This window comes from Clarias gariepinus, chromosome 13, assembly GCF_024256425.1.
Source record: "Clarias gariepinus isolate MV-2021 ecotype Netherlands chromosome 13, CGAR_prim_01v2, whole genome shotgun sequence".
NCBI lineage: Eukaryota > Metazoa > Chordata > Actinopteri > Siluriformes > Clariidae > Clarias > Clarias gariepinus.
This window is the reverse complement of record NC_071112.1, coordinates 23,758,179-23,779,344: the sequence shown is the minus strand read 5'-3', so window position 1 is coordinate 23,779,344 and position 21,166 is coordinate 23,758,179. Positions and strand designations below refer to the sequence as shown.

Sequence of the window (21,166 nt, the reverse complement as noted above, 5' to 3'; positions counted from 1 at the left end):
TTGTTCAGCTAGATGCATAAACAATCTTCAGCTAGTCCAGAATGCAGCAGCGAGAGTCCTCACTAGAACCAGAAGATACGAGCACATCACCCCTATCTTATCTTCACTTCATTGGCTCCCTGTGAATGAGTATCCAGTATGAGTGAACTGCTAGTGTCTTACGATCCGCCACGCCTACTTCGATCAATGGATGCAGGCTGCTTATCAGTACCGCGTATTATGAAAACTACAGCAGGGGGCAGAGCTTTTTCTTACAAAGCCCTGAAATTATAAAATAGTCTTCCAAATAATGTTCGGGACTCAGACACAGACTCAGTGTTTAAGTCCAGGCTAAAAACCTATTTATCGAGACTGGACTCCATTTCAACTTAAACACATCTCCTGTTATACTGAACTTCCAGTCTCACACAATACGATGCAGATCAACCCCTGCTTTCCGTTTCACCCTAATGAGGATGGGTTCCCTGATTGAGTCTGGCTCCTTTCAAGGTTTCTTCTTATTACCATCTCCGGGAGTTTTTCCTTGCCACTGTCTCTGTCGTCCTCAGCTTGCTCATCAGGGACAATCTTATCATTTTAATTAATACACATTCACATCTCCTACAAACCTAAATAATTCTTTTGATTGTGGTAAAGCTGCTTTGTGACAGTGTCAATGGTTAAAAGCACTATACAAATAAAATTGAATTGAATTCTTGAACCATTTTTCATTTTTTGTAGTGTGTCCGAGCAGATTATCCAGCTGCAACATTTCCATGAAACAACATAAGTGTTATGGGTCAAAGGAAACATTTACATGAATGGCAGGATGGAAGGTTTGCCAATAGAACACTGATCAAAGCTTCACACACTCTGGCTTGCCTTTTTTACCATAGTGCATCCTGGTGCCATATGCTCCCCAGGTAAGCGCTGCACACACACCTGGCCATCCACATGATGTAAAAAAAATAAAAAGTGATTTTTCAGACCAGGCCACCTTCTTTCACTGCTCCAAGGTTCAGATTTTATGCATGCATCAATGAGCCTTGGCCACCCTTCACTCTGTCGCTGGTTCATTGGTTTTCCTTTCGTGGCCCACTATACTTCAAGTTACAAGATGTTCTGACGTTTGACAGGCATGTCAACACACATGTGGTTTCAGGTTCACATGTTTTGTGTAAAATATAAATGCCATCATTTGTGTCTACATGAATTCATGTGCCCAAGATGGTGAATGGCACCTTTACAGGTTTCCACATGTGATCATATATTGCTCACATGTCCATCCATCCATCCAGCTAGGAATCTTGTTAGTCCAACTAGGGACTGTGGAGGCGGATGGTGATTACCATTTTACGACCATTTTACCCACACCATTCCCATGCGCATTCACACACTAATCTGCATGTCTTTGGACCGTAGGAGGCAACCTACAGACACAGACCATAAGGCGGGACTCGAACCCGGACCCTGGAGGTGCGAGAAGTCGGTGCTAACCCCTAAGCCACCACACCATCATAATCATATATAATCACCTGAAATTTGTATAATCATGTTGTTCTGCCTGGTAGTTCTAAATAGATTTTCTATATTCCATGTTTGAATAATAGGAGTGGCGTAAAATACTTTTAAGACCACTGGACACTTTAAAAGGTAGTGATGATAGTCGATGACCAGATCCAGATACTGATCTGGATACGTAATAACTGCAGTCGTGTTGCAATCCCCCTGCACAGTGGACAGAAATAGTGGAAAACACCATGGGATGGGAATTACATCTCTCCAGTCCTACATCAGCACAAAGGTATGCGATACAGATGAGTGTGCATGTCAAATAGCATAGTAACATCGCCCTCTGGTGGTGAAACAGGGAAAGTATGTTCCTCCTTCGTTACAACTGGGCTGCTGTCCTTGAAATAAAGTTTGAAACACTGACATTGGCTTCCCATATATCCATCTAGGAACCTCTGTAGTCCAGCTAGGAACTGTGGAGACCAATGGTGACCCAGAGTACCCCGGAGGAAACCCAACAAGCACGGGGAGAACATGCAAATTCCATGCACACAGACGCGGGAATCGACCCCAGGACCTGGAGGTGCAAGACGATGGTACTAAACACGTTTAATGGTTCAATCACATTTTTAGGAATCTTCTTATTACTATTTAGTCAACAAGTACTTTTTTCCCGGGTTTCCCAGGCAAGAAAGATCAAAGGTCAAATTGGCACAGGTTTTTACATTTGTGATCCAATTCAGCTTATATAGAGGTAGTCACACTTCTTGATGATGAACTAATCGTATGCATTTTCATCTGTAACACCTGTCTACGCTCTGTCACCTTGCACCTGGGTTTGATTCTCACCCTGGGTCTGTTTGCATGGAATTGCCATGTTCTGCCCCTGCATGGTGGTTTTCTTCCTGGTGCTCCGGTTTCTTCTCAGCAGTGCAAAGACAGGCAGATTATAAGAAGTGGCATACCCAAATTGCCTGTAGTGTGTTAATAAGTGTGTGTGTGTGCCCTGTGATGCATTGCCCTCCAATCCCCCCCCCCCTCCTCCTTAAGGGTGTACCCTGCCTCCTGCCCTAACTCTGCAACCCTGTATACAGGATCAAGCGCTATATACGATAAGTGAGTAATTACACTCTTAATGATTGTAGACCGGATGAATGATGCACTTAATTTTTCCCATCTGGTTTCTAGTGTGGTTGTTGGTTAGCTTTTAGTCAAAATCTATCCCATATATCCACTGTATCTACTGTATCTGACTGTAGAAGTTGGTGAAGATGACAATGTTTTTTTTTAAGGCACTCATAAATAAGAACAGATACTGTACAAGAGAGTGTATTTACTTTTTCCCCATGACAGTGGTTCATAAAGGCGGCACGGTGGTGTAGTGGTTAGCACTGGCGCCTTGCACCTCCAGGGTCCGGGTTCAATTTCGGGAAATTCTGTGTGCATGGAGTTTGCATGTTCTCCCCGTGTTTGGTGGGTTTCCTCTGGGTACTCTGGTTTCCCCCAACAGTCCAAAGACATGTAGATTAGGCTAAATGGTGTTCCCAAATTGCCCGTAGTGTGTGAATGAGAGTGTGAATCTGTGTGTGTGCCCTGCGATGGATTGGCACGCTGTCCAGTGTGCACCCCGCCTCGTGCCCTAAGCCTCCTGGGATAGGCTCCAGGAATACAGGATAAAGCGGTATAGAAGATGAGTGAGTAAGTGGTTCATAAAGTTTAGTGTTAGTTAGGTCAAACAACGGTACACACATCAGTGGATACCTTTTTCTTGTACCAATTGTAAGGATTTCTGTAGAAGTTAAGGCACACCTTGGACTAGTGGATGATATTTGATGGTCCTGCCTGTAGCCCATTAAAGAAATTAATCAATTTCCCATTATCCCATGATTGACAATACAGGACTGACTGCAGGATGCCCAAGACCTAAGAACTAACGAAAGTGGGGGAGTAGTTTCTGAGGCTGGTTGTTTGGATAGAATTGTGATTCAAACACTAGATCCAGTCCACTGAACAAAGCCTGGCCATGGGGCCTTTATTAGGTAAGAACTGCTCTTTCCGGAGATCTGGACACTCTTGCAACCTCCTATTTTGTCTTGCCACTGGACTCAAGTGGTTCAGGAGTTCATATGCCAAGTGTTACACATCAGTTGTAATAATAATGATAATAATAATAATAATAATATAGAGATAGTATAGCACGATAAACAGATCACCCACTGGTAGATTGAAAGGGTTTTTGGTGGTCCACAGGATGTCCACTCAGGGCTGTGGCAGATTTCCTCTCTCATTCAGGGTTATGGGAGGGGTCATCAGGGTGAAAACTCATCCCCACCATTCAACAAATGTGAAAATTGTATAGTCTCCATTCACGGCATTCATTTCCATCACACATTTGTGTACAAGTGTGAAACAGCATATCTCTATGTATGCGAGTGGACAATGTTGATACATCAGAAATATTTGTTAATCAGGGTGACCTTAAAGAAAAAATAAGTCTCTGATTGATGATATTAGCTTTTTGTTGTTCTTGCGCACAAGCAACAGAGAGCATACCTAGTGTACGGATGAATGAAGAAACATACGTTTCGTTCTGGTACACTGACCTTTACAAGTCAGTGTACCAGAAGACATCATCCTGTGTACAGCGGGTGCTGTGCAACTGGCGCTATTCTGACCAAATGCATTATCACATTTGCTACTTCATCATGAACAGCAAGTTAGAACTAAGTGCGAATGTCAAATTCTGAGTGAAACTGGCCAAATCTGCCACAAAGGTGTTTGACATGATTCAGCAATTTAACAGCAATGCTGCAATGAGTCGTTCCCAAAGCGGAAAAACATGACTGGAAGACGACAAGAGATCAGGAAGACCTTCAACAAGCTCAACCCCTGAAAAAATTGACACCGGACACAGGAGGCACATTGCATCGAAGTCCGCCGAGAACTCTGTCAGTGTGCCGTGGATGACCCATCCTTCATGTCAAGGATCACTTCCGGGGATAAAACTTGGGTGTATGGGTGTACGACCGTTAGACGAAGAAACAGTCTTCACAGTGGAAAAGCTCATCATCCACCCACGACCAAAAAACACGCGGCAAGTGCATGCTTGTCGCCTCTTTCAACATTTGTGGAATTGTGTATCGAGAACTCATCCCCAGGGGCTAGACCGTCAATAGCGAATTCTACTGCCAGGTTTTAAGGTGTATGAGGGAGGATGTATGGCGAAAGCCACAGGATCTGTGGCATGAGAATCTTGAAACTTACCCTATTGTAACCCAAATCTACTACCCAAAGAGCTGTTACACTGTATGCTGTTGACTCTCTATCACCTATTACAGGATTACTCTAAAATTCAACAGGGAATAGCCTATAGCATGAATAAAACATGTTAATTGAATTTTGGTGTCACCCCATTTAAATCACCAGCCTGAATAGAGCAGTAAGCATTTGTGGCAGTAAGGTTGTAATCTAGTGAAGGCTGTAAAAGGGGGAGAATTCCCAGAGACCGAGCAGGTAATGTGTGTGTGTGTGTGTGTGTGTGTGTGTTCATGGTTTATGAGATTTATGGATAATGAATGAAGAGCACCCCCCCCGCCCCACACACAGAAGTTTGAATACCAAAGAGAGTTTCCTTAAATCTGTCTTAAATTATTAGTAGTGGGATGGTATGTGTAAAAATAATAATAATAATAATAATAATAAAAATACAGAAATAAACTTTAAAAAATCTGCATCTCTGACTGCATTGTGAATCATTCCCCAACAATCAAACAGAAGGAAACAATATACACCATAAATTTTATTGAATATTTAAAAACATTAAAACATTTATTTAAAATGGTTTATCTATGTATGTACAATAAGAAATGAGTAAGAAGTTCACATATGATTTTTATAGTTTAAGGTATTAAAATCTTGTTTTTGAAAATTATTTTAAAAAAATCCTTTCACTTAAAACAACTGTCATATAGCATTGTGCAAAAGTCTTGAGACAGCCCTCATTTCTTCATATTAAATGATGTAGATTAAATGCATAGATAAAATTTAATTTAAGAAATGGTAATATATTTTTTTTACTGAGACTGCAAAGTGTCTAAGGATACATAAACAACCAATTTTTAAATTGTAACAGCCTCAGCAGCAACCTTATTTCCCCTCTCGTCTGTTCCGACCACACAGCATTGGCAGCATCACTAGTATATACCAATCCCCATCCTGAGTGTCCGTTAACATCTGCACCTGTTTCTTACCAATTCATGTCTTAATTTAGATTTTTTTTTATGCTTAAATGACTAATCGGTCACTGTGTGGCTTAACAAACCAAAAAACACATTCCTCGGAAACTGGTCAGGTACAGAGACTGGACTGAAAATGAGAGCCAAAAAAACTGTAAAGAACATTTAGGAAGAAGAAACGAGTGGTGGTTTAAGACTTTTGCACAGTACTGCATGTATAGGTCACTATGAACAACTAAACCTAAAACGCAAATAATATATAATAAAATGTTACCAGATGTTTAAACAACTGCATGTTTAAACTGTGTCCTTCTCAAATACACAGTGAAAATAGTTTAAGTCAAGGGCGGACAGGCAAATTACAGTATCATGTCCAAGGCGATATGAACATTTAAATGATAACATTAAACCCTGAGTATGGACATTTTGTTTATAAAACAATATAATGCAGTACATAAAGGGTGTCACGAAAGTCTAGATCCACAGGAATTTTTATATAAAATTTTATAATTAAAAAAAAATAATTTCAGTAGGCTTTAAAACTAACAATTTGCTTGTTTCATTTCCTTTATATTGAGACTTTCGCATCACCCTCTATAATAAATCAAAACAACGGTATTTTTAATAACAGTAAATTTTTTTTGTAAATAGATAGCAAAAAGAAAAAATAAATGAATATTTTAGATTGTAATAATTACCGTCCCTCCTCAAGACACACCCCTTGTTCAAACCAAGCGGAATTAAAAATTCACTTAAAAAAAAAATCTTAGCTCAATAAGTCGTTTAAAAGCATCCACTTGGTGTACAAGTTCAGAGGAGTGTCCTTTGTCTTATTCCTACAAACCTGTCGTGTTAGGACAGGGACAACACTAAACATTGCATTTACAGTAACCTTGTAGATCAGTGATTCTTAATTCCAGTGTTAGGGGACCCCAAGATTTTTATCATCATATAAGAAAAGAAATTTGATGGGATCGAGAAACTTCTTATTCTGACACATTTCTATTTTATTTAATAGACGCACATGGCAGTGGAAGTTATCTAATATTATCTAGGATTTAGATTTTTCATGTTCATGTACAATATAACTACATAATTGGTAATTTAAGCAACCATTCTTAAGAATAATTCTTATTTAAAATATATATATTCTTATATTCTTATAATAATATATAAAAAAAAAAAACACACACACACACAACTTACTTCAATATGACATTGCATGCTTATGTAGGCAGTTGCCTCTTCCAGGTCATGAGCACAATTCCTACAAAGAGGTCTACCAGAAAATCTTTTCACTGTGGTTCTATATACAAGAATTTCCATCTTTAGGGAACTATAAATGTGAATTACATGATACCTCCATCATGAGCTAATCATTACCGAGCCGATTTGTTTGTATTACAGGAAGAAAAGCATACTGTGTTGGAAGATGGGAATCAGATGGGTTTGGTGGTGCTGTTGTAGACAAGTTTCTCTGTGTCCTCTTGAGGAAACATGTTTGTACCGTTAGCAGAAACAGGATGGTGCCTTGTCCGCTTCTGTCTCTTCTCCTTCAACAGGCAGTAACCAAGCACAGCTAGCAGGATCAGGATGGCCAAGCCCAGTGCAACAGCAATTGCAATGGAAACTAAAAAAAAAAGGAAGCTGCGGTGTGACAGAATTCTGTATAGTATGCTTTTGATATGTCAATATTAAGTATGCCAGACTAAGTACTGTATAAATTCATAATATACAATGACAAAATTAAAACGAGTAATGTCAGAAAGTGATGTAATGTCAGTTTAATGGACAACTACCTGACTGACTGTCTTGTTCCTGCTTCTCAAAGGTTGACCGATTGGCGTAAGCATCTTTCGCTGCATAAACAGACATGTCAGACATTAACAATGATGCATATATATGAACACATTATGGTTCAAAAGAGTGGGGTAACTTTCGAACTCCTGATTTTTATTTCTTTCTACATTGTAAAGGAATGCTGAAGGCGTCCAAAAATGCATTAATCTCCTTTGAACAGTTGATATTGAAATTTGTCTGCTACTTATGCTCTGTAAAGACTTCATAACGCCTCTAATCTGAGGTGCTGTTAATTGGTCATTTTTCAGGCTGATAACTCTAAATGAACTTCTCGTCTGCGGCAGAGGTAGGTTTTGGTCTCGCCCTCCTGGGATGGCCTTCATGAGAGCCAGTTTCATTATGGTGCTTGACAGATTTTGCAAGTGCACTTGACAATACTGTCAAGTGTTTAAACTATTAACAAAATAAAATATATAAGGTGATAACAGAAACGGACTTGAAATTGCAGAGGATCTTTAACTATAAAATGTGTATTAAGTAGTCAATTAACATTGCACATTGCCAATGTCAATAAAAGTGGAATATCACTTACAGATTATTTTATCGAAAGTTAACTCTCAAAACTTAAGTTTTGTTATATTGGCTAGAAATAGTTTCAATAAGCCAAATCTTGGTTTTATAGTCATCTAAAAAATTAACATACTGTAACAGACAAAACCTATAACCAACAAATTTTTGTACTTGCTAAGATTTTGTTTAAATTCATTTATGTATACATAAGATTAGTTAGATCCTATACAGCCTCTAGCAAAAACTCACCAGTCACTTTACTGCATTTTCTCATGCACTCCTCTTCAGAATCATACTGGTTTTCGTTGCCCTGGCAGCCACCATAGTTGAAGCGACTGCATTTTTGATCATATGGGTTGTAGTACCACTTGGTAGTGCTGTGCCGGCAGGGTCCGGTGACAGGAGGTAGTGTGCAATGCATAACTGAACCTTGATGTTGGGAGAGGAAAAAACAGAATCAGAATAAAAAAATAAATATTGACACTTTTTCCCAGAATGCATTAATGGATTAACTTACATTTTTTAAAAAATATATTTAAAAAAAATCATAGCTGTTGATACAAACCTTTGTCCTCCTCTTTATCCAAGTCAAGCAGTCGGCGAAAGTCGGTGTCCACTGTGAAAGAAGAAGTCAAATAATTTAATGGAATAAAAGGAATATGCTTCCACCTATTCATAACGTTTTTTTCATTCAACCACTGTTTCAGAACTTAGAAATTCAGACAATTACAACTCATTATATAAAAAAGGAATTTCTCTTTCACCATGCAAATAACCTAGTGATCTAGGGCCAATAAAGACACATTTTGGCCTGTCATTTATCCCAGGCCGTCTATCCATCTTTTTATCCATCAATCTATTGATCTGTCTTTAACATTTGTTGACCTAAAAAAAAAACTATATACACAAAGATTGAAACCTCTAAACTATTAAACACCCCTAAATATGAGCCAGATATTGAGGGATGGCATATCATGATTCTGCAAGACTAGCGACATAGCACGAATAAATGGCCGAGAGGTCAGAATAAACTTTCAGTGGGACATCTTGAACATTGGTACCTACAGTTATCACACCGCTTTTCGTCTGAACCATCGTTGCACTGGGGAGTATTATCACATTGGAGTTCTTTATCTATGCAACACCCATTACTACACATAAACTTCTCTGGTCCACATGGCACACCACACTGCTCATCTGGAAGAGAGATACTGTGAGTCAGGTTTTTAAAGAACAAATGATTTAGCATAAGAAATTTATCATATCTATACAACATAAACGTAAGTTCACTATGTCAAAAAGTTCAGGTTTTTAATATTAAAGTCAGTGTGTAATAGTGGCCTGTAATGATTTCAGGGGCTCTTTATAGTCCCAAACTAGCAAAGGTGAATTATAGCTATATATAGTGGTGGCCAAAGGTATTGAGAAAAGTGAAATTCAATATTTTAATCAAATTCTCAAAAAAAAAAAAAAAGTTAAGAATAATTTGTAATTTTATGTAATCTTATTGCTATAAAACAATCAATATTTAGTATGAAGTTATTTATTATTTAAAATATGCCAGATTCAGCTGGGCATAGAGTTATGAAGACGTCTGTGATACTCTGGTGTCATTTCCTCAATCCATGTCTTCAGCTTCCTGAAGATCATCTACACAAGACGGTTTCTTCACTGCTACTTCCTTCGTCACCATTAGCCAACAGTGTTCCCTTGGGTTTAGGTCTGGACCCAGGCCATGTCTCAAGACACTGAATACCACCGTCGCATAGACAGTTTTTTCACTAATCTTTCAGTTATTTAGCACAACTTTTCAGCTAGAAAGGCTAGAAATAATTAGTAAACGCACAGGGAGAACTATAATACATGCCAAACCTGTACGTTGTTTCAGTACTTTTGGCCACCACTGTATAGTCATATTGTTCTTATCCAACAATCCCTAGCTAAGGCAGACGTCTAAGAAAACAGCTTTATGGACTTACCCGGAAGATCAGCATGACCAGATCTTCTTGATGATGTGCTATTCACTGGAACAGAGAGGACAACCATGCATTAGTAGCGAACATCAGCAGTAACATGTAATACAAGACCAATATATGCTTCTGCTTTTTAAACCGTTTATCATCTTGCTTGTGATGCCTACTAATAGAACTGAATGATAATTTTGTCACATTATTAAATGTTAAAATTAGTATTTAAAAAGTGATTGGACAGAGAATGCTAACATGTACCCTACCTGTAACTTGATCACAGGCTTGTATGCATTCCTTCTCAGATAGATAGTTATTGCGGTTTGGACTGCATCCACCAAATGTAAAACTCTGACACTGCTTTGTCAACACGTTGTAGTGCCAGCGAGGGAAGGAACCACGGCATGGTCCTATCTTTTTAGGCACCATACAATGGTCTAGAAAAAGATGAAACAATACAGAATGGGACAAATAAATCTTAAACAGCATATAGAGAAGGAATATACATCACCACACTCTTGGGTGACCGTAAAAAAAAAAAAAAAGAAGAAGAAGAAGAAAAACAAACAAAACCCAAACTAATGCAAAGTGCTGAATTAGCCATTCATTATTTTAAAAAGGGGAACTACAATGGGCACAAGCCATGAAGGCACGAAACTGAAGTTGCAATATTTCAACAATGCCAATATGAGAACTGTATTTCCAGAATATCTCCAAGATGTCCTGCTATACCAAAGGTAACAATGCATTCAGTCATGTTTACATAAATAGAGCAATTTTGGGTCAGTCTGGTCATTTCTCATTGTACATGATACCTAGTACAAAGGATAGTTGGTAACAGTTAGATTTGCTGTCTTTCTGTGACATCCTACCTAACATTTTCTGCTTGTGCAATGCGTCTCGATTGGATGTCGGATTAGTGATGTTTCTACAAGAGGCGTTCAAGTCAAACGAGTCTTTTGTTTGTTTAGAATAAATTAAGAGTTAAGAGACTAACGACTACATTTATTTTTCTATATAAGCCTCTGCTACACTACTGCACTTATCCCAGTGTTTCCCTAGTGCTTGTATACCATCAAAGGGTAGAAGGTTTTCTCGTGTCCTCCCATAAACTTCCTAAATGGCGGGGTTTTTTTAAGCTCAGGACTGTAGCTGTCATGACTGTATGGGGAACGTGGCAATAACTTCCAGCAGAGTTTCCGTAATTTAAAAGTGGTGCATTTCTTCCACAAGTTGGTGACAAGTTTTCCACCGATGTTCAAGTACTGCAGTGAGCCACTTCGGTCAGGATCATCATTCACAGACATTCTTTAAAATGGCCTTCTTAAAAACGTTTGCATCATTGCAAGTGTTTTATTGCAAGTGTTTTATTGCAAGTGTTTTATTGCAAGTGTTTTATTGCGGCTAAGAGTCTCTTCACCTTACTGTGCTTGAAGTCTTGAGAAATGTCAGTTTTACAATTTTATTCACAAGACCAGACAAGTCCTGATTTGACACTAACACCCACCTTGCACGCCACACATTAAATGTAAAAAAATCAGAGAGCTTTGCCATTTTAATTCATACATATTTTTCGCACACATTTCGTACTAATTTCCCTAATTTTCTTTTGCTTCTGTAAAGCTGCTTTGAGACAATGACCATTTTAAAGCACTATATAAATACAATTAAACTGAAAGTACTGCCAGATGGGATGAATTCATCACTTCAACACCAGGTTCATGATATTGACTGGAATATGTTTGGCTCACAGGTTTATTCTCACACTGTTTATACTGAAATCAAGAAAGAGGTTTGGTTTCCTCTAAACTTGTTTGTGTACGGAAGAATGGGTGTTACGATACACACCGCCATTCAGGAGCCGAGAAAGTTATGAGACATTATTCCTCATAGGTTCTCCAATTTCTGTTTAACCTTAAGTCAGCACGACAAACTTGTAGACACATTTCCATGCCTACAACAGACAATGTTTTATTTAACCTAACCTAATCTAAAGCATACGCTACAAACATGCCTGATGCTCACCGTTATAAGAATCGTTCTTTTTATTGAGTTTAATCATAATTGTTTTAGTTGTTATTTTCAAATGGTAGTGGAAGCTGGTATACAATAAAACTTGAAATTAGAGCCGTTACTCCTTTGATTCTGGAACACAACATAGCAACATGATATCTGGTAGCTGATTCGCCTGAGGAGATTTGAGACTAAGCCTTTACTTCTACTTAAGTCTGAAACTCAAGCCTCCCAGGAACTCCTTTAATGGCCCAGACAAGACATGTCGAAATGGATTGGAGCAGGGTCAAGACTATGCAAGGGATGTGGTATTAACTCCCAGCTGAGCTCCTGTAACGTGCAAGTGGTGCTTATGTACACTTTACACAGAGATCAGGATCAGGTGATCTACTTGCTAAATGTTCATGGGAATAATGGCAGTAGGCTGCGAATTACCTTGGTCATTCGTGGATGGATGGCTTTCTGTAAAACGTTTGCACCAGCCAGGTGTTTTAATGCGGTTAAGAGTCTTCAGTAAGTGCCAATCAGTTTTACACTTTCATATATGAGAAATTTCCCCACAGGTCTTGGTTTGACTTAAACGGCCATATATTGATAGGTTAACTTTACATACAGTTGGGTCCATATGCATTTGGACAGGGGCAATTTTTGACATTTTGCATTTTTTAATTTGTTTTTATAAAAAACCCTAGAGTTTGATTCTCTACACCCCAGCTGTGGTAGTGTACAGAAACAAAAACATGCTTATGAACCTGACTATTCCTGTATAGACTGTATACATAATGTCAGAAAACATCACTTAAAAACTACTTGCATGCAATGCTCTAACACACCTCTCATTCCACTTCACTTATTCATGAGAAGATAATACAAACATTGCTATTCACTTAATTACACGGGAAACGAAAGAAAAGCTGATGAGATCAGCCCACACATGAGATAACATACCAGCAGTTGTTTTTTTTTTACGTGAGTAAACAGACATGTGTGTGAGACAAAAAAAACTTCATTGTACAGTATATTTAGGCATGAATATTCACAATCATATGCCAGATGTTAACCAACAGTTACAGAGACTTTTATTCATATACCTGCTGTGCTCCATCCAAACAAGCAACAGCAGAGAGTAAACAATAACAAACTCCAATTTAACAGGAAAATAACACTAATGTATAATTGTACAATAATGGGGACTAAAAACAGTAGGACAGACAGTACTAACATTTGGACGTCAAGAAAAATTTAAAACAAATTCTGTATTTTTGTCCATAGATATTTTTAGTGCACAGCCACAATTTAAGCTCCATTAAACCATGTTCCTTATTTCACTGCATCATTTCTTGGATTTCTCTACTTTGATTTCTTAAGTGTGTGTGTGGGGGGTTACAATGTAAATTGACACGTCCATGAACTCATGGGTCACAGAAAACCTCTTGTTAATGCGGTTGAGGAACTGCTGGAGCATGAATGAGAACTGTGCTCCCCCCATTCCTCTGAACACCTTCCAGTACAAGTCAGATATCTGAGTACATCGAGCTTGGACAAGAGTAGGAGTAGAGGGATGTGGTAGGGATTGTTAAGTACTGTGGCCAAAACCACCCAGTTCTCAAAGTGAACAAGATCAATATGATACTGATTGACTTTGGAGAGAAAGATGACCTCAAGCAGACCAGGAAACACCACGAGACAGGATGTTGCACTAATTGACATCTACAAATACAAAGGCCGTGGTATCCACTGTGACAACATGCTGGACTGAGAGATCAATACAATACACAGGGGCTGTGAACAGGAAGAGGATGCGCAGATTAAGCTTTCTGTGGACACTTTAAAGACATTAAGTAATTTAATGTTATTGGGACAAAGGGTAGCTCAGTGGTTAAAGCATTGGACTGCTGATCTGAAGATTATCCGTTCAAGCCCCAGTGCCACGAAGCTTCAATCAAAACCCTTCACCTTCAACTGTTCAAATACAACCAGACGTCAAGTTGGCAACCTGATCCTGTAAAAGACTGCTACTGAAATGACGGTTTTCTCTCCAGGAAGGGGAATTTCCGTTGCCTGATATGCAAGATGGCATGTAGACGAACCTTTCGCCCTTGTTGTTGAGGACATGGAGGCAACATTAGAGCTTCGAAAGCACAGAAGCTCGCACATTTTGTAAATAACTTGACTCTCAAAAGAAAGTAGTGTCCATCCTGGTCAATGTATTACATCCACCCTTTGATATCCTGATTAACTTGTATAGCAAATTTAGCAACAGTTGCTTTTTCATCAATCGCAATCCCCCTGTACAACAATTCATCACTGCTCCTAGACATCACTGTGCACTCAGTCTTATCAGGCATCTGTTTGCATTTTTTCTTTAGGGTAGCTTCCTGTTTACACTATACAAAATCTTGTGGGTGCTTTTCTGTTCTTAGAGTTAGGTCCATACAGACTTGAAAAGTGACATTTCTTGTAGTTTTGCTTCTGTACACCACCACAATGTCTTTGAAATCAAGATATGATTCAAATGTGAATTTTTTTTCAAATTTAACCAAAAATGTTGTATTAACTGGTTAAAAATTTGAGAGAAAGAGAGAGAGAACCATCAGGCATCTGTTTGCATTTTTTCTTTTGGGTAGCTTCCTGTTTACGCTATACAAAATCTTGTGGGTGCTTTTAAACATTTCAACCACATTTTGATTTGGATGTACACAGCACAGCAGGTACATGAATAAAAGTCTTGCATTATTTTGAATCGATTTTGGTGGTGTACAGAAGCAAATTCACCAAAAAAAAAAAAATTGTTGCACCGTACTCAAGTACAGTTTTCATTTATCTGTCCTTTTCTTAAGTAGGTTTATTAGTGGATACTTTTAACTTTTACTCCTCTACATCCTACAACAAATATCTGTACTTTTTACTTCACTACATTTGAACATAGTGTTATTACATAACCACAGTGATGTGTAGTGCTAAAAGCAGTAATAGCGCAGTAAAACACATGCGCGCGCACACTCACAGAGAAAGACTCTTTTACTGTAGCTTTAAAGGCTACAGTGAGCAAATACAATCTTTTGAATCAAAAGTAATTTTGCTACTTAAAGGTAAGTACTCTTATGCTTTTCCTAAGTAAAAATCTACATCAAGGACTTCTACTTTTACTTGTATAATATTTTAACTGGAATATCTCTACTTTTACTCAAGTACGGGAATTGTGTACTATGTGAGTAGACATGTTTGTTTTGTACGTAATTTTTCATGTGGGACTAAGGAAGTGATCAAAAGAATGAATTGCTTTAAAATAGGGGGAAAAAAGAAAGCCTTCTATAGAGCCAGCGGTGGACAACATTTCATGCTTTCTCATCAAGATTACTCACCGCAAAGAAAGAAGTGACACGAAGCTAACTCATCAAGAATTATTCATTAAACCTCACGCATGGGAAACAAAAAGATGAATGTCTGGCATCCATTTCTGTTTGTGAAACCCGAGTAGAAAACCAGCTCGACTAGTTTCACTGCCTCTAAGGCGAGAGCGCATCGCAAATGAAGAAACACTTCCGCTTTGCTCTGACCCACTAGACCACTTTCAACTTTTCTACACTTAAAAGATTCTTTTAATTGGACAAAATTGATTTTGTGGTACTTAAGTTTTGATGTGATTTACTTTATCACATATATTATTTCATTTAAAGGGAAATCAAGTGAAATTTATTTGGGGAAAGAAAGTGAACTTGCTGAAAAAAATCATCATACATCTCTATTAAATTTTGTTTTATATAAGAAACTAAACTTAACCAAGTCGAGTTCAAAATCACAAAGACAACAAAAATAAAGGAAGGTTATATAAGCAACACATGTAACCATGGTCACACATTCTTTGCGAACAACAGTTGTTCATCTATACACCCATCATTATACTACAAATGAATAATGGAAAATCACCACTACACAAAAATGACCAGTTCTTTTATTATTTATGAATAATATCTAAGGATTTCCAATACCCATCTAAAATTAATGATCCATTTTTCCAATACAATTGCTAAATAAGCTCATCTAGTAATGATAAGCATTATTAATATTACTACTACAGAATCATTTGCCAATATGACACTATTTGAACATAACGTTAAAACCCATCTAATATGTTGGTCTGATTTGTGCCACCACTTCTAAAGGTATGCTGTGGTATCTGGAACAAAGACGTTAGCAAACATCTTATATGCACTGTAAGTTCTAACATGGGGCCTCCATAGGTTGGATGTGCCTGTCCAGGAACTTCAGACCAAGTCAACACCTTGAACTATGTTCCTCAAACTAAGGAATTTAAATTAATTCGAATAATTTTTTTTTTTATTCTTTTTGATTCCAACCATCATAAAAACAAGATAATCAAGATTAAACTAAAAAAAATTTTATGATGATTTTTTGTTTCGCAACAATTTTTCTTTTTTGTTTTTAATCTTGTACGCGTGTCCTTCGGAAAAAAGCCAATGATGCGAGGTTGTAGTTGATACGTGATCAGGACAGATCTCTCCTCATAATTGGCATGCATGTGAAATGTGGATTCATTTATTTTAGCCATTATTGTGCGAGTTTAAGGTGTCATTCCTGATATTTTGCTCACTCAACTCCACTCTCTCCGGCCACTGTACTGTGCTCTCCAGGGTTTGCCAGATAACACTGAATCGAATGTATTCTGCCGAAAACATTTTTCCAGAGCAAAAGATGATAAGTTCCTTATTTTATTCCCTATTTTATTATTATTGGTAGTAGTAGTAGAATCTGATCTAAAAAATATTAAGAAAAAAAGAATCATGTCTCATATTGCACTATAATTTAAATAATTTAATACTGCATATTGTATTTGAAGATTTTATTAAATTACTTAACATCTTGAATGCAGTTTTAATTATTAAAATTAAATATTCTGTGCTTTAAAACTGGGTAAACTTTTAACCATGGGTGAAAAAAATCCTTGCTTTAACTATTATATATTACAGGGAGTTTTTCGTTGTCACCATCGCCCCTGGCTTGGTCATTATAATAGTTAATTTCCATCATTTTTTTTTGGATTCTGTAAAGCTGCTTTGCGAGAATGACTATTGTTAAAAGCACTATTTAAATAAAACTGAGTTGAACATAAAGGGAAGGGGATATTATATTTGTCTCCTTTTTTTTGCTTATCATAATAAAATTTTAATCCACATCAAGTTAATAAATGATGTTTCCAAAAGTGAATGAATATTCAGGTTAAACCACTCCTGAACAATATCTGAGCCAATGCCATTGGATAATAATATTGCCATGAAGGGGTGTAACTGGTCTGCAACAATGTTTAGGCAAGAGATGTGTGTCAAAATAGCATCTACATGATTGCCAGCATCCAAGGTTTCTAAGGAGAAAATTACCCAGACCATCACACTGCATCTGCTTGCCCTTATCCCATGTACAAACTACTGTCATTTTGGAGATGCTTTGACCCAGTCGTCTAGCTACCACAATTTGGTCCTTGTCAATTTTGCCAAAATCTTTATGCTTGCCCAGTTTTCCTGCTTCCTACACATCAATATCAAGAACTGATTGTTAAATTGCTGTTAACATATAGTATTTTAACTCCTGGCAATCAACTGCACTGAGATTATCAATATCTTCAGTACTGATTGGGCAGGGTTGTGGTGTTTCAGGAGCCAATCCCAGAAATGATGGCAGCAAGGCGAAAGATTTAGGCCAAATCGGTCATCAGTCCATTGCATGGCACCAAGCATACACATCTATATATACTCATTCACATCTAAACGAAATTTATTATAGCCACTCATACTTTTGGAAGCCAGGAGGAAACCAGAGATCCCAGAGGAATCTCCCAAAATAAGTTAAAAATGATGTTCATTTCAATCCACTTCTAAATTTTTATTTAAACCCTCACTTCTCAACACTAAATAAATGGATAAAGCTACTTCTTACCAGTGTCTAGATCAAACTGTGGTAACAGCTCATAGGTTTAAGTTAAGACAAATACTCACGTTGTGTTTGCTCAGGTGTGAGAACCAAGACAGTGACCACTGTTGAGTCAGACTGGTCCCCGGTATCTGTGACAGTAAGCTTAAACTTGTACACTCCAGGAGACAGGTTGGACACTCTTACTTCATCTTCAAACGTGGTTTTCTGAAAGAAACGTAAAACCTTGAGTTGCAGGTTCATATCCACAATAGTGCTTAAAAAGTGTGTAAGTATAGTATATCAGAAAGAGTTTAAAACATCTTAATGTGTTTGCAAAATGGGACATGCTACTTAACAAGACAACAGCCTTTTAAAACCAGAAACAGTTCATATCTTTCTATGAAAGAAAAAAAAAACAAAAACAAAAAAAAAAACACACACCTCCATGACAGCTGTAGGGCTTCCAGACACCTGCACCCACTGGAACTTAACGATTTTATGGTCATCCTTGCTCTCAACGCCACTTAGAATCACAGTGTCATGAGGCTGCAAAACTCTGTCCTGTCCTCCCAAGGCTCTAGGCGGGTGATCCTTGTTTTCTGCCCCAAATAAGAAATCAAACGGTAAACACGATGACATTGTAGATAATACCAGTAAGAGCAGGTTCTCATGGTCCCTAGACAGACAAGCTATCACAGGTCTGAGGTATTTGCACATACGTGTGCGCTTCATGAGTATTTCACGAGGAAGGGTTGGGGGAATCTTGAATTACAGGAACTGTTTTTCCATTACACTTACAAGTGGAGCAGGTCAGGATACAATCAAATAAAAAAACTGAAAATAAAGCTGTTACGAAAAGGATAACTGATGAGATTCCATAAGCAAGACCCCATAGTGAAGAAGAGCTTGTATTAGAGTTTACATTAATTTAACCAAAAATGGTTACATATGAGCAGTAGTATTATGTGACGCATATTGCCAAAGTTTAACACTAGAACTTCTATTATTTAGTTAAATGTTTTAAAACAATATGCATTCGGAGTTAAAAGCCTTTAGAGCGCATGGCAATGGCCCTAGGCTATTTTGACTGACTCACGAAGGATATTTGGGAAGGAATTATTGCTGCATATGGCAAAATTATTACTCATCACAAACATTAGTGTATACCTGAATTGTGTGAATGTTTAGAAGATTGTTCTTATATGAACATTTGTCTGGAGCATTTGTCTCCTGTATCATGACTTTTTGTTTAATTTTTTTCAGATTTGAGTACACCCTACTTTAATCATGTCCACAAATAAAAACTTCAATGAAATTTCAGATTTTTTTTTAAAAAGGCAGGAATTTTGAAATGTCTGTTTGAAAGTGGACTGTCCTAAAGACAAACAGCTAGGAGTATTTTAAGATTTATTTCTCAATAACAAAATTATAGCTCTATTTAAAGACCCGAGTAAAACATCACAGAAGGCATAACCTGGGGTTTTTAAAAGACATCATCGTGCTGTTAGAAGATCCGTCAAGAACAACATTTTCATTCTACGCCAAGGAAAATGAAGCTACTGTTAAATGAAAGTCAACAAAGTGTTAATAAGTAAACCTTTCCTGCTAAAAAGTGCAACAAATTTTGGTGCATATACATTATGAAACTGTCTGTCTATATGCACACAATTTTGGGAGTAATCTTTAGTACATTCACATGATTGATATAATTTTTTTTCCTATTTCCTGCTGCGTTAATAATATGTATTTATGGGAATAACCTTTAGTACATTCACAATATAGGTAAAGTTTGCTATTGATATTTTTTTATACATTATAATATTATACATATACATATATATATACACACGCAAACAAACACAAACAGTATATACTTTTATTTTTTCTTTTTGCTTCCTGTTGCTCTGCCATGAACAGCATTAGTTAATCATTTTCAAGCTGAGTCAGTTTTAACACTGCATAGCATATTGTTTAATTTAATCAGGTTTTTAAATCAAGCCACATATTTTACAGATGATTCACAAACACTTGTGACATAGACTAGGTTTTTTTGGGGGTAAAATTCTTCATGCAAAATCTGTTATGTAACCAGCTTTGGTTGTCTTTCTAGGCTATGCTTTTGGGACTGGGCATTAGGACAACTAACTATATCAATTCATTATCAAGTATATTATTACTGGGTATTTTGTTATCCACTAGATCAACAACAACAACAACACTTTTAGGCTTACCGGGATTATACTGCTCCAGGTAGCTGCCAAAAACCGAGGTGAGGACATGGTTGCTGAAACCCTTCTTTCGGACAAAGCGACAGACTTTCTTCTGCTTGTACAGACAGTTGAAGAGGAAGCAGGACTTGATGCTCCCCTCCTGAGCTCCGTTCTCCATTAGGGCCAGGTTACACTCGGGCTCTTGGCAGCACGCAGTCACACACTCTTTAGCTCCGGTGACTGAAGGAGATCCGAGGAACGCAGCGCCATCTTTCACCGACTCATCCGTGTCTACAACAAAGTCTTCTTTTCCGGCTGTAAACTTTTTCATACAGTCTTCCCCTGAGCTCTGAGCCAGGATAAGAGTCTGCAGGAGCGACGCTGTCAGGATCAGCACACAGGTCCGATAGGGGGGCATCATCTTCATCAGGCAGCTAAAATAAGTTCAGTTCAGTTAGGACTCAAAGAAAATCAAACAGATCGAAACATTGTTACACGGAGCATCTTACGAGCTCTGAATAAGATACAAAGTATATCAGTTTAAACTGAGCGCTTAGAGAGAGAGAGAGAGAGAGAGAGAGAGAGATGGTGTTTGTTTTGTGTTTTTCTTAATCACAGGTTATTTACCACCAGCAGGCCGAAATTCAAGCGAAACCACCACAAATACACACCACTTTCAAACTTCTCACCTGAAGGACTTCTTCACTCCTGTAGTACCAAAAGAAGCGACTCCTGTGAACTGGAATGACACCAACAAGAACAACAAAAAAAAAGAAAACAAAAACTTTTTTTATCGGTTTCAGGTAAAGCGCCTATGACGTCCTGCTCTCACCGCAGGTGTGTCTCGATACCTGCGAAACAGGAAGTGAAATCTGACGCGCCGCAGCTGGGGAGCGAGTGAGCGCGCGCACTGAACAGTACTGCAGTCTGTAGAAGCGGCGCTGTTACA

At 37.9% G+C, this 21,166-nt stretch overlaps 1 protein-coding gene across 1 annotated transcript; it reads right to left on the bottom strand.

Moving 5' to 3' along the window:
- Window positions 1-5,604: 5,604 nt before the first annotated feature.
- spint1a (serine peptidase inhibitor, Kunitz type 1 a) lies at window positions 5,605-21,127 on the bottom strand. The gene is made up of 11 exons (XM_053510481.1): window positions 20,907-21,127; window positions 20,239-20,651; window positions 18,449-18,606; window positions 18,091-18,232; window positions 10,330-10,500; window positions 10,076-10,120; window positions 9,162-9,293; window positions 8,662-8,712; window positions 8,346-8,525; window positions 7,526-7,585; window positions 5,605-7,356 (listed from the first exon to the last, which is right to left on the bottom strand). Exons 2-11 carry the CDS (start codon window positions 20,642-20,644, stop codon window positions 7,166-7,168), a joined length of 1,536 nt encoding a protein of 511 aa, XP_053366456.1. The 5' UTR covers window positions 20,645-20,651; window positions 20,907-21,127; the 3' UTR covers window positions 5,605-7,165.
- Between the last annotated feature and the right edge of the window lie 39 nt (window positions 21,128-21,166).

Coding starts and splice junctions, on each gene's coding strand:
- spint1a (XM_053510481.1), bottom strand. CDS start 20,644: ATGAAGATGATGCCCCCCTATCGGACCTGTGTGCTGATCCTGACAGCG. Junction 8,526..8,661: donor GGATAAAGAGGAGGACAAAG/GTTTGTATCAAC, acceptor CCCAACATCAAG/GTTCAGTTATGCATTGCACA. Junction 7,357..7,525: donor GGAACAAGACAGTCAGTCAG/GTAGTTGTCCAT, acceptor TTTTTTTTTTAG/TTTCCATTGCAATTGCTGTT.